General features: G+C 49.0%; 1 protein-coding gene across 1 annotated transcript in view; it reads left to right on the top strand.

The window, feature by feature from the left end:
* Window positions 1-13,186, top strand: part of TLK2 (tousled like kinase 2) — a 111,378-nt gene that overhangs the window by 82,030 nt on the left and 16,162 nt on the right. The window contains exons 16-17 of the mRNA XM_060202518.1: window positions 7,364-7,455; window positions 10,841-10,930. Coding sequence (XP_060058501.1) covers window positions 7,364-7,455; window positions 10,841-10,930 — 182 coding nt within the window. The remainder of the gene's footprint in view (window positions 1-7,363; window positions 7,456-10,840; window positions 10,931-13,186) is intronic.

Raw genomic sequence — 13,186 nt, forward strand, 5'->3', positions numbered from 1 at the left:
AAATTGAGAGGGCGAGAGACACCTGCAGCACTGCTTTCACTGCTTGTGAAGCTTTCCCCCTGCAGGTGGGGACGGGGGATCTGAACCTGGGTCCTAGTGCATTTTAACTTGTATGTACCACTGCCTGGCCCCATTACTCTGTTTTCAAGTTAAATAAATAAATAAGTGGGGAAAATACAGCACCCATTTCTAGGCAGTGTGATGAGGGTAGAGTTTATTCTGATTCTGCTTTCTGCCTTAAACACGTCTGCTAGAAATGACTCGTTACCTTTATGTCACGACACCTTTATATCTTTACAAAGTGGTCGTGTCCAAGCTATTGCTTGGGAAGCCGCCAGCGTCACGTCAGGGTGTTGGGTAGCCTCGTGGCTTAGTGTGGAGGCTCTCTCCCTGCACCAGCAAAAGACAGAGCCTGTGCCTCCAAGTGTTTTTGACTGAGTGAGTTGAGCCGTCTGTAAGCACAGCCACAGATCTCTGACCTGCCCACTGGCAGTGGCTTCCTTGAATTGCTCTCTGTGATTTCGGCACCTGGACAGCTGGGTGTGGTGCACACGTGTGTGTGTGTGTGTGTGTGTGTGTGTGTGTGTATGTGTCTTCCTCTGGTACTGGAGGTGGAGTCCGTGATACGCCCTTTACTGTTAGACCTCTTCCTCTTCCTCTTCCTCTTCCTCCTCCCCTCCCCTCCCCTCCCCTCCCCATCCCTCCTCTCCTCTCCTCTCCTCTCCTCTCCTCTCCTCTCCTCTTGTTTTCTTTTCTTTCTTTTCCTTTCTTTTATTTTTAATGACTGGGAGTGGGAGAGTTCAGAATACCCCTCCACCATCTGTGGAGTTCATTTGCTCAGCATTGTTCTCTCATGTGGTGCTAGGGATCAGATCCAGAGTCTCGTGCATGCAAAGCCTGTGCTGTACTGCTGAGCCACCTCGATGGCCCTTCAGTACCCGCGTGGCCCCCTGCTCACAAAGCCTTTTCCCCTCAGCTGGAGAAGCAGCGATAGATGGAAGTGAGCAGGCCCTGCAGTCCACTCCAGGCTCACAGAGCTCCCCCCGCGCAGGGCCTGGTGTGGCTGGTGCCCCTTGGGCTGGGTCCACACGCAGGAGACCATCTGTCTCCTGGCCCCATAGCAACCTTTTTTTTTAAAAGAATGTTATCTACTTATCCATGAGAGAAATACGACGAGAGAAAGAACCAGACATCACTCTGGCACATGTGCTGCCGGGGATTGAACTCGGAACCTCATGGTCCAGAATCCAATGCTCCATTCACTGCGCCACCTCCTGGACCACCCTCAGCAACTTTGTTGAATGATTAATTGATCCCTGAAATATTGATCTCCCCAAGAGATAGGATAGGAAGGATGGGTAAGACCCTGCTGCCGTTTCTTTTGGCTGTGTACCCAGAAGTGGAACTGTTCTTTCAACAAGTGTTTGTGTTTGTTTGTGAGGGGCAGGAAGTAGGAGGGCAGGAAGGGGAGTCAAAGCATCACTCTGGTGCCGTGGCTGCTGGAGCTCAGACCTGGGCGAGGAGACCCAGTGCGTGAGAGCCCAGCGCTTTCACCTGCTGTGCCGCCTCCCTTTTTGTTTTTTTAAGTCGTTAAAATTAGTTTTTGGTGTTTCTCAGCTGTTAGTGATCTCTTTATCTTCTCTTCCTCCCTTTCTCTCGGTGTTTTTCCCCTTCTCACCCCTTTCTTTTTCTCTCCCTCCCTTCCTTCTCCCCCCTTCTTCCTGGTTAATACTTTACAGCATCATTATTCGCACACTGGTACACTTTCCATCTCTCCATAGCAGATGTCTGCAAAGCACCCTCAGCCTCCAACCTGGGTCCTTGTCCATGTTCACACAGCAGGACCGGAATGGTCTCCCCTCCCGCATGCCTCTCACTGTCCACCTTCCCCAGAGTCTTTGCAAGTCTACATGCTTTCTACAGAGATGTGGACATACATTATAGTTACCCTTTTATTCTTTTGCTGTTTTCTGTTCCATTCACCAGAACCGGTACTCTGACAGGATGCCATGTAAGGCCTCATGCCGGGTCTTTGCACACGGTAAACTGTCTTCTGGCTCTGTCTTCTTTCTATTTTTCCTATTTTTTTCTAATACAGACCAAGCAATGAGCCCCTGGCCTCACACATACACAAACAGTGCTGCTGAGGGGCCACCATGGGCCAGCCTTGCATTCCTTCTTCTACTTCTAGAGAGGAGGCACAAACAAACTTAACCAGCCATTGACCTCCTTTGGTACCTTCATGTGGTGGCATGGCTTGGACCCAGAGCCTTGCATGTGGTAAGAGTCGGGAGTCGGGCGGTGGCGCAGCGGGTTAAGCGCTCGTGGCGCAAATCGCAAGGACCGGCGTAAGGATCCCGGTTCGAGGCCCCCTGGCTCCCCACCTGCAGGGGAGTCGCTTCACAGGCCGTAAAGCAGGTCTGCAGGTGTCTGTCTTTCTCTCCCCCTCTCTGTCCTTCCCCTCCTCTCTCCATTTCTCTCTGTCCTATCCAACAACAACGACAATAGTAACTACAATAAAAAGAGGGGAGTCAGGCGGTAGTGCAGCGGGTTAAGCGCGGGTGGCACAAAGCTTAAGGACTGGCCTAAGGATCCCGGTTTGAGCCCCCGGCTCCCCACCTGCAGGGGAGTCGCTTCATAAGCCGTGAAGCAGGTCTGCAGGTGTCTGTCTTTCTCTCCCCCTCTCTGTCTTCCCCTCCTCTCTCCATTTCTCCGGTCCTATCCAACAACAATGACATCATCATCAACAACAACAATAACTGCAACAACAAAATAACAAGGGCAACAAAAGGCAATAAATAAATAAAATATTTTTTTAAACAATAAAAAGAAACAACAAAGGCAACAAAAGGGAACAAATAAATGTAAAAAAAAATCCTCCATTTCTTAAAAAGCAAAACAGGATGAGACATAATAAGTTAAGGTCAGTTTCATAAGACCCAAGGATTCAGAATGGGGTCGCAGTAGGGGTGAGAGGGACTTGGGAGTTTCTTGCCCTGCGGTGGGAGAGAGATGGCAGTCTGGTGGTGGGATTCAGAATGGGGTCGCAGTACGAGTGAGAGGGACAAGACATTCTTCAGTTTGAATTGAGTAGTTTTTGTACCTTTAAAAATACTGTCGGGACTGGTCTGTGGTGCACTTGGTAGAGTGCATAAGCTGCCATGTTCAAAGCCCCGGCCTCCCCTGCACGGGGTGTGTGGGTGGGTGGGGCTTCATGAGCAGTGAAGCGGCTTGTAGGTGTCTGTCTCTTTCTTCCTCCCCTCCCCCCTTTCTTTCTGTCTCTGTCGAAAAGAAAAAAATGGCTGCTGGGAGCAGTATTTGTTGAGCCACCAAGCCCCAGCACTAGCCCTGGAGGCTTAGTCAATAAATTGGTTAATGTTGGGGGTCAGGGAGTAGTGTGCTGTGTTGCCCTGCACACAACCCAGCTGTGAACCTGTCCTGAACTAAACTGAAGAAAGCTTTGTTGGGGTGCGGGGCCCAGTGCGCTGGGGTAAATGCACAGGATGCGAAGGACACGCTCAGGAAGCACCCCGGTTCGAGCCCCCAGCTCCCCATCTGCAGGGGGTTGCTTCACAGGCGGTGAAGCAGGTCTGCAGGTGACTCTTTCTCTCTCCCCCTCTCTGTCTTCCCCTCCTCTCTCCATTTCTCTCTGTCCTGTCCAACATGACAGTAACAGCAACGGGGAGGGGGAGGAGCGTGACCTTCAGACACTGAGCCCCAGTGATAACCCTAGAGTCAAAAAAAAGCAAGCAAGCTTTGGTGTTGGGGTCTCTCTCCGTCTGTGTGTTTCTGTCTTAGAAAACAAAAGCAAACAAACTGACAGGAAGGTCCAGGAGCCGGCACAGCAGGTGAAGCGGTGGGCTCTCAAGTATGAGGCCCTGAGGCCGACCCCCACCCAGCGTCTTGTGTGCTACCGTGATGCTCTGTTTCTCTTACTCTGTCTCTCACTCATTAACCAATAAATATTTTTAGAATTTGAATTTGATATAAGTCATGTTTCTTTTACAAGAAGCTCTCTCATGCAGTGTTTCCCTCCGTGAATTGGTCATTTTCTTTCTTAGTTCTTCTCTTGCCCCCTCTCTTAAACCAGAGTGCTGCTCAATCCAGCTCCTGCAGATGCTGGGTAACCGGAGCCCTGTCTTGCCCCCTCTCTTAAACCACAGTGCTGCTCAATCCAGCTCCTGCAGATGCTGGGTAACCGGAGCCCTGTCTTGCCCCCTCTCTTAAACCACAGTGCTGCTCAATCCCAGCTCCTGCAGATGCTGGGTAACCGGAGCCCTGTCTTGCCCCCTCTCTTAAACCACAGTGCTGCTCAATCCCAGCTCCTGCAGATGCTGGGTAACCGGAGCCCTGTCTTGCCCCCTCTCTTAAACCAGAGTGCTGCTCAATCCAGCTCCTGCAGATGCTGGGTAACCGGAGCCCTGTCTTGCCCCCTCTCTTAAACCAGAGTGCTGCTCAATCCAGCTCCTGCAGATGCTGGGGTAACCGGAGCCCTGTCTTGCCCCCTCTCTTAAACCAGAGTGCTGCTCAATCCAGCTCCTGCAGATGCTGGGTAACCGGAGCCCTGTCTTGCCCCCTCTCTTAAACCACAGTGCTGCTCAATCCCAGCTCCTGCAGATGCTGGGTAACCGGAGCCCTGTCTTGCCCCCTCTCTTAAACTAGAGTGCTGCTCAATCCAGCTCCTGCAGATGCTGGGGTAACCGGAGCCCTGTCTTGCCCCCTCTCTTAAACCAGAGTGCTGCTCAATCCAGCTCCTGCAGATGCTGGGTAACCGGAGCCCTGTCTTGCCCCCTCTCTTAAACCACAGTGCTGCTCAATCCAGCTCCTGCAGATGCTGGGTAACCGGAGCCCTGTCTTGCCCCCTCTCTTAAACCACAGTGCTGCTCAATCCCAGCTCCTGCAGATGCTGGGTAACCGGAGCCCTGTCTTGCCCCCTCTCTTAAACCAGAGTGCTGCTCAATCCAGCTCCTGCAGATGCTGGGTAACCGGAGCCCTGTCTTGCCCCCTCTCTTAAACTAGAGTGCTGCTCAATCCAGCTCCTGCAGATGCTGGGGTAACCGGAGCCCTGTCTTGCCCCCTCTCTTAAACCAGAGTGCTGCTCAATCCAGCTCCTGCAGATGCTGGGTAACCGGAGCCCTGTCTTGCCCCCTCTCTTAAACCAGAGTGCTGCTCAATCCCAGCTCCTGCAGATGCTGGGTAACTGGAGCCCTGTCTTGCCCCCTCTCTTAAACCAGAGTGCTGCTCAATCCAGCTCCTGCAGATGCTGGGTAACCGGAGCCCTGTCTTGCCCCCTCTCTTAAACCAGAGTGCTGCTCAATCCCAGCTCCTGCAGATGCTGGGTAACCGGAGCCCTGTCTTGCCCCCTCTCTTAAACCACAGTGCTGCTCAATCCCAGCTCCTGCAGATGCTGGGTAACCGGAGCCCTGTCTTGCCCCCTCTCTTAAACCACAGTGCTGCTCAATCCCAGCTCCTGCAGATGCTGGGTAACCGGAGCCCTGTCTTGCCCCCTCTCTTAAACCAGAGTGCTGCTCAATCCAGCTCCTGCAGATGCTGGGTAACCGGAGCCCTGTCTTGCCCCCTCTCTTAAACCAGAGTGCTGCTCAATCCAGCTCCTGCAGATGCTGGGGTAACCGGAGCCCTGTCTTGCCCCCTCTCTTAAACCAGAGTGCTGCTCAATCCAGCTCCTGCAGATGCTGGGTAACCGGAGCCCTGTCTTGCCCCCTCTCTTAAACCACAGTGCTGCTCAATCCCAGCTCCTGCAGATGCTGGGTAACCGGAGCCCTGTCTTGCCCCCTCTCTTAAACCAGAGTGCTGCTCAATCCAGCTCCTGCAGATGCTGGGTAACCGGAGCCCTGTCTTGCCCCCTCTCTTAAACCAGAGTGCTGCTCAATCCAGCTCCTGCAGATGCTGGGTAACCGGAGCCCTGTCTTGCCCCCTCTCTTAAACCAGAGTGCTGCTCAATCCCAGCTCCTGGAGATGCTGGGTAACCGGAGCCCTGTCTTGCCTCCTCTCTTAAACCAGAGTGCTGCTCAATCCAGCTCCTGCAGATGCTGGGTAACCGGAGCCCTGTCTGTCTTGCCTCGGGCAGGAGTCCTTTTGCGTTTCCACTAGGTCTTCTGCCCAATCAGTAGTGAGGTTGTTTTTTTTTCTTCTCTCTCTTTTTTTGTTTTTTTCTTTTCCTTCCAGAGTTATCCCTGGGCCTATGAGTCCACTGCTCCTGGAGGCCAATTTTCTCATTGTTATTGTCCGTTATTGCTACTGTTGCCATTGCTACTGCTGTTGTTGTTGGATAGGACAGAGAAATTGAGAGGAGGAGAAGACGGGGGGAGAGAAAGACACCTGCAGATCTGCTTCACTGCTTGTGAAGCGACCTCCCTGTTGTAGGTGGGGAGCCGGGGGCTCGAACCGAGATCCTTACGCCAGTCCTTGCGCTTTGCACCGTGTGCGTTTAACCCGCTGCACTACCGCCTGGCCCCCAGTAGTCACATTTCTAGACTCTATCCTATGTACCTTCATTGTCCACATCTGTAGAAATTGGTGTGTAGGTGGGGAAGGTTTGCAACTGAAATACATTCCTAATAGGAACTTTTAAAACTTCCAACTCTATTCTAAAAAGAGCCCCTCAGGAAATTTAGTATGGGGTACAGTTCCAGTTTTACTAAAATAATACAGGTTCTGATTTACATCATAGGTTCTCAAAATCCATCTCTTCCCATTTCCTCTCCACGATGGAGGCTGCAGAGCTGATGGGCTTGCCAGCTTGGTCTTAGGGGAAGCCTGTATCTTTCTTTGGATAGTGCTGAGAAGCAGCTCTGCTGGGGCCAACACTTGCTGCTGGTTTACCCACTTCTGGGGCAGAATTAAAGGCGTGCATGTGTGCATTTAAATAAGCTGAAAAGAGCAGATTACAGTTTTATTTTCATGACAAGTAGCGAAGAAGTATGTCCTGAGAGGTTCTTTCCTAGGGTGGCAGCTTGTTCCCCTAGCTTTTCAACCTTGGCAGGACTTAGTTTTAAAGGACACAGAGTCCCAGTGTCAGTGGGGAATAAAGAAAAGCTACAGGAGAAAGTCAGTGAGGGGTCGGTAACACCCAGAAGAGAGTCGTCTGTACATGGCTGTTAAGGCGTGGGCTTGGTCTTTTTTCTAAAGCCCTTGGTGCCAGTGTGTCTGGAGACTTCCAGATGATCAGATCACAAGTTTGAAGAAGGTTGTTACAAGTCTGACACCAGTATGTGATCTGCTGTCTTTATTTAATGGTGCCTCTTGAACTCTTGAGTATATATTGATTTGTTGTATAGAAACTTGAGGTTAGTTATAGTTTTTGTTAACTTACATACAACATAATTATTTTTTTTGATTGTAGGCATTTGATCTAACAGAACAAAGATATGTAGCTGTGAAAATTCACCAGTTAAATAAAAACTGGAGAGATGAGAAAAAAGAAAATTATCACAAGTAAGTAATCCTGAAGTGTCTGCTTTTCAGAAATCTAACTAGTAGTTGTAATTAGAGTACTTTGCTAAGAACTGTATACACTTACTGTCTCATCTGATTCTCAGAGATGTCCCAGGAGGGACTGCAGTCTACATCTTACCGATTATATTTACAGAATAGAATGAGGAAGATTATATTTACAGGATTTTTCAAATGACTTGTTTATTAATGGGGGGGAGGGGGAGACTAGAGCGTTTCTCTAGGACTTGCGATGCTGGGTTTGTTTGACTGGGGCCTCGCACTCGTAAGCCTACCCCACGGCTGTCATTCCACTTCTTGGGCAGCGCAGGCTCTACCGTGAAGAAATGGCTGTTCCGGATGTCTACTGCTTTTAGCCCCAAACCCATGCTGTCCAGCTGCTCCCCCGCTGCGCACCTGTAGTCCGCTGCTGTGAGCTGGCAGGGCCTGGGCGTCCTCGCTGCTCGTCTGTGGCACCCGGGCCGGCCAGCACTCGAGCCGCTTAGGAGCCAGCGGCGCGTGGGGCTGGGGCTGTCCGGGAGGAGACAGAGGCAGCACCTGCTGGACTGGGGGGCATATGCAGTCACATCCTGCTTCAGTCTGCTTCTGAGCTCTGTTTTCAGTATCCCACTTCCATTCTGGTCTCTCAGTCGAAGGCCTCGTCTGCGTGGGTGAGAGCGGGAGGTGCGTCCTTAGGGTGGAGCTGTCGCACATGCAGATGCCCGGCTGTGCTGTGCTGCTTGGAGCCGCGGCCGCCTGCACATCTCTGCCTGTGGGGCTGCCAGCACTAGCCGTCTTGGCTTTCCTTTTTTACCATGCCCTGGAGAATTTCTTTTCTGAGTCTCACCTTATAACAAAATGCCTCAAATTAATGGTGTATTATTCAAGACATGGTTGCTTCCTATTACTTTCATTGTAACTAAGAACTAAATACTTTAAAAACCATTGGTAGGTATATCATGTAGATAGATATGTTCTGTGATTCTTTTAAAATTCAAAATATACTCCTGCCTGAGGCTTTGAGTTTCTAGCTTCATCCCCCAGTACCATGTAGGCCAGAGCTGAATAATGCTCTGAGTAAAAAATAATAACAAAGATAATAATAAATCCACCGGGAGCCATGGAATCACACAGGCATGAAACCCCAGTGAAGCCCTGCTGACAAAAAAGGAAAATAAAGAAATCCGAGTGACCGGGGGTTGGGGGGGCAGGCCGAGGGATAAAGTGTTGGGTTCTTAAACATCACACCTTGGCTCAGTCCCCAGCGTCACATATGTCAAAATGGCGCTCTGTTTTGTCCTCCTCCTCATTCCTCTCTACCCCCATTCTCTCTCATAAATAGTTTGTTTTTTTTTTTAATTTAGAAAATTCAGTGTTTTAAGTGTCAGATTGTATTTTAAAGATGTTGTTTCGAGAGAGGAGCTAGAGTGGTGTAGCACCTGTGGTGTCAGATGCCAGGCTGGGAGCTTCAGGCACACAAGCCCCAACTCTTGGGCACTCAGTGGCTTCCTGACCCCCGAGTCCTGACTTACTGGCCTCCGGGCTTATTGCTGGAGCTCAGTGTCTGCATGACTACACGACTATATATATATATACATACATACATACACACACATACACACACACACACATATATATATATATTTCTTTCTTTCTTTCCTATAAAGAGTGAGAAATGGGAGAAAGTGACAGAGAAGAGACTGTAGCCCCACTCCACCTTTTGGAGCCTGCATGAGCCCCATGCCCCATGTGTTGGCCCAGGGTTCGGGTGATTCACCTGCCGGTGTCCGTGTTTCTGATCGTAAATGAGTTCCAGCCGGGACTAGTGAAGCAGTTCACTTGGCTGTGTGTCACCCAGGGCTGAGCCTGGTGCTGTGGCCTCTGCCACTTTCTCTGCCTCTGTGTCGCTATCTAGAAATTAAAGAAATAAGGGGATATAAGTGAATTTGAGTAGAACAAGTACTAAAATATGAATACATATATGTAAATTCTCATTTTAAGAAAACTAGGATTTCTATAATTTCAGGGTTTTTAAAAAAATATTTGGAGGCAGAAATTGAGAGGGAGGGGAGATGAATGCAAACCCTGCAGCCTGCTTCAACACTTGTGAAACTTTCCCCCTGCAAGTAGAGACTGGGGTCTTGAACCTGGGGCCTTGTGCGCTGTAGTGTGTGCACTTTACCAGCTGCCCTCCCACCCAGCCCCTTGTTTCAGTTTTCCTTAGGAGAAAATACATAGCCCTTTAAATCCCACCCCCCTTTTTAAAGGATTTATAGCATATACCAGGTGTTATTTATTGCCTTATATGACCTCTAGGCCTTTGACCCAAGAGTTTGCCTCATGAAATTGATCCTAGTATTAACCCCATGATTCGAACATTTATAGACAGGAAGTAAGTCCTTTTCAGAAAAGAAAACAGGTGTCTTTATAATTTAAAAATCTCTGACGTTTGGGAGTAGATGTGAGTTGAAATTGCCACAGAAAAGATTTTCTCACGTGAGAAGTTTTTGAGGGGTTGGGACATAACATAATGGCAAAGCAGAAAGGTTTTCAGGCCCAAGGCATTGGAGGTTCCAGGTTCAGTCTCCATCATCACCACCATAAGCCGGAGCGGAGCAGATCTCTGGTATAGAGAGAAGAAAGAGGGCAAAAGAGAAAGGGAGAGAAGGGAGGTGGGGAGGAAGGAAGGAGGGAGGGAGAGAGAGAGAGCTTTGAAAGTGTTTGGTGCAAGTGCTAGTGGAGGAGAAGCAGCTGACGGCGATGTGAGTGGCTGTGGCCAGACACCCGGAGAAAGGGGCTGGGTGGGGACTCACCTGGTGGAGCGCACATGTCAGTGTGCAAGGACCCGGGTTCAAGCCCCCGGTCCCCACCTGCTGGGAGACAGCTTTGTGAGTGGTGAAGCAGGGCTGCAAGTTAACTTCTCGCTCTCCCACTCTTATAACCCCTTCCCTCTCGATTTCTGGCTGTCTCTATCCAATAAATGAAGATAATTTTTAAAAAATTTAAGGATAAAGAAAAAGGGGCCAGGTGGTGGTGCACCAGGTTGAGCACACGTGTTACAGTGCTCAAGGACCCAGGTTCGAGCCCCCGGTCCCCACCTGCCAGGGGAAAACATCACCAGAGTGGTGAAGCAGGGCTGCAGGTGTCTCTCAGTCTCTCTCCCTCTCTGTCTCCCCACCCCTCTTGATTTCTGGCTGTCTCTATCTGATAAATAATTAAAGATAATAAAAAATTAAAAGAATAAAAAAACGAGACATAAATTTTTTTTTAAAAAAAAGAAAGAGAAAGAAAAAGAAAGAAACTAGCAGTGGAGAAAGAGAGAGGCCATGTCGGAGTCTCCAGGAACAGTCGGTATACGGCGTGTCTTGATTCTCTGTTTTGTCCACAGGCATGCGTGTAGGGAGTACCGGATTCACAAAGAGCTCGATCACCCCAGAATAGTTAAGCTGTACGACTACTTCTCCCTTGACACTGACTCGTAAGTGCTTGGCCACAGTAGCTGAGTATTTAATAGAGTTTTCTTGCGGCATGTTGACCACACACGGGGCATTTGGATCTGGGTCTGGGGAAAAGCTCTCTGTGGGTATATATCTGGATTGAGACTTGGGACAGCAAGGCATTCTGACCGAAAGAGGTGTGCAAGTGTGTGACCGTCAGTGTGACTCACCGGCTTGGGCTTGGGCATCAACATTAGCATGCTCAAGGACCCAGGTTCGACCCCTGGTCCCTATCTGTAGGGGGATTCGCAAGCGGTGAAGCGGGGCTGCAAGTGTCTCTCTGTCTCTCTCCCTCTCCTCTTACTTTCTCTGTCTTATCAAGTAATTTTTTAAACATCATAAAAAGAAAAGCACAAATGGCTTGATGGGGACTAGACTGGGTAAATTATTTGCCATTTTAAAAAAAGTTTATTTACTTGTTTTTATGAGGGGGAGATGTCACTCGTCCTGAGTTATGTCGTCTCAGGAGTCAAGCGGAGACCTCTTGCATGGTGCCCTGTGCTCGACTCTCTGCTTCCTCTCCCCAGACCAATATTTGCTTTTTTTAAAAAAATATTTATTCATTCCTTTTGTTGCCCTTGCTTTTATTCTTGTAGTAATTATTATTGTTGATGTCATTGTTGTTGATAGGACAGAGAGAAATGGAGAGAGGAGGGGAAGATAGAGAGGGGAAGAGAAAGACAGACACCTGCAGACCTGCTTCACCGCCTGTGAAGCGACTCCCCTGCAGGTGGGGAGCCGGGGGCTCGAACCAGGATCCTTATGCCCATCTTTGCGCTTCTCGCCACACACGCTTAACCCGCTGCGCTACCGCCTGACTCCCCTATTTGCTATTTTTTAAAGTTATGGTAGCGTTGGGGATTGAACCTGGAACCTCCAGGCTTCAGGCATGAAAGTTGTTTTCATAATTTGCCCATATTTGCCTCTTTAAAAAAAAAAAAAATTCTGCCAGCATGTCCAGTCTCAAGCAAAAAAATAAAAATAAATAAAAAAAAAAATAAACCAACCTTAATTGAAATAAGGTCTAACTTGGTCCTTCACCTAAAGTATATAGCAATGACTGTTTGATGTTCGCAGCTGTCGCAGCCGATGTGTCGTGACACTTCGTCACTTCAGAGAGAAGCTCTGCACCTTTTGCTCTCACCGCCACCCCAGCTCTTAACGACCGAGAGCCGCCTTTGCTAGCTGTATTGCTAGATTGCCTGCATGATGTGGCCTTTGTAACTGATTTCTTCTACTTAGCAGGATCCCTTTTTGAGATTCATTCTTTTGCTAACCTGTATCAGCAATCTCTTTCTTTCAATGAACAGATAATTGTGTGACTATATTGCACATGCCACTGACATGCACCAGTGCGTGAGAATGGTTTCAGAGGACTTTTGCCTCCTCCTGGAGACACTGACAGGCCTCTCAAGAAGTACCAGGTTGTGATTCTTTCCCAACATGAGAACGAATGCTGTATAAAATGAGGCATAGTTGCTTATAAAATACAGGTCTACAGACCTGGGGGCTATTAAAATTGAAAGCCTCTCCATCCATCCATCTGACTCCCTGTGCAGGCAGAGACAGAGGGTCAGAGAAGCTCCAGGACTTGTCCGAGGTCTTTCGTGACCTTAGGCGCTGCTTTATTGCATTATCTTGGTATAGGTCAAGTTCTGACACCTTTGGGTTTAGTCAGGAGTTTTTGATTATTTCAGTACTTGGAAATGTTTTCTGTGTAGGATTCTGAGCTGACCAGGGAGAACATACCCTGAGTCTGACCTGCAGGTGTTCCTCTCAGGGCACTTAGAATTGTTAGCCATCTTCAAGCTTGCTCTGCAGAGAACCTGCCCACATTTAGAAATGGCATCAAAAGTAGAACGTAATTACATTCGAAATGGATACCATTACCTCTTCTAGCTAACTGCCCTGCCCAGTGGTGCCCTCTTCTCTAGACTGTGACCCTGTACCAAGCATAATTGCTAGTTTGCTTAGTTTGGAGTAGGATTTAGAAAAATAGCTAGCTAGAGAACAGGCATCCACAGGGCGGCTTTACTGTTTTGCTTTGAATAAATTCCTTGAATTCTATATAGCTGTCCTGCCTTCTGTGTAGTGTGTGCATGAGAACCACTTCATAGATAATATAGATTAGCTTGCTATTTTTGAGTTATGTACACATTTTTGTCTTATTTTTTATTTTTCCTTTTACCAGAGCACTGCTTAGCTCTGGCTTATGGTGGTGCTGGGGACTGAACCTG

This window comes from Erinaceus europaeus, chromosome 12 (genome assembly GCF_950295315.1).
Source record: "Erinaceus europaeus chromosome 12, mEriEur2.1, whole genome shotgun sequence".
Lineage (NCBI taxonomy): Eukaryota > Metazoa > Chordata > Mammalia > Eulipotyphla > Erinaceidae > Erinaceus > Erinaceus europaeus.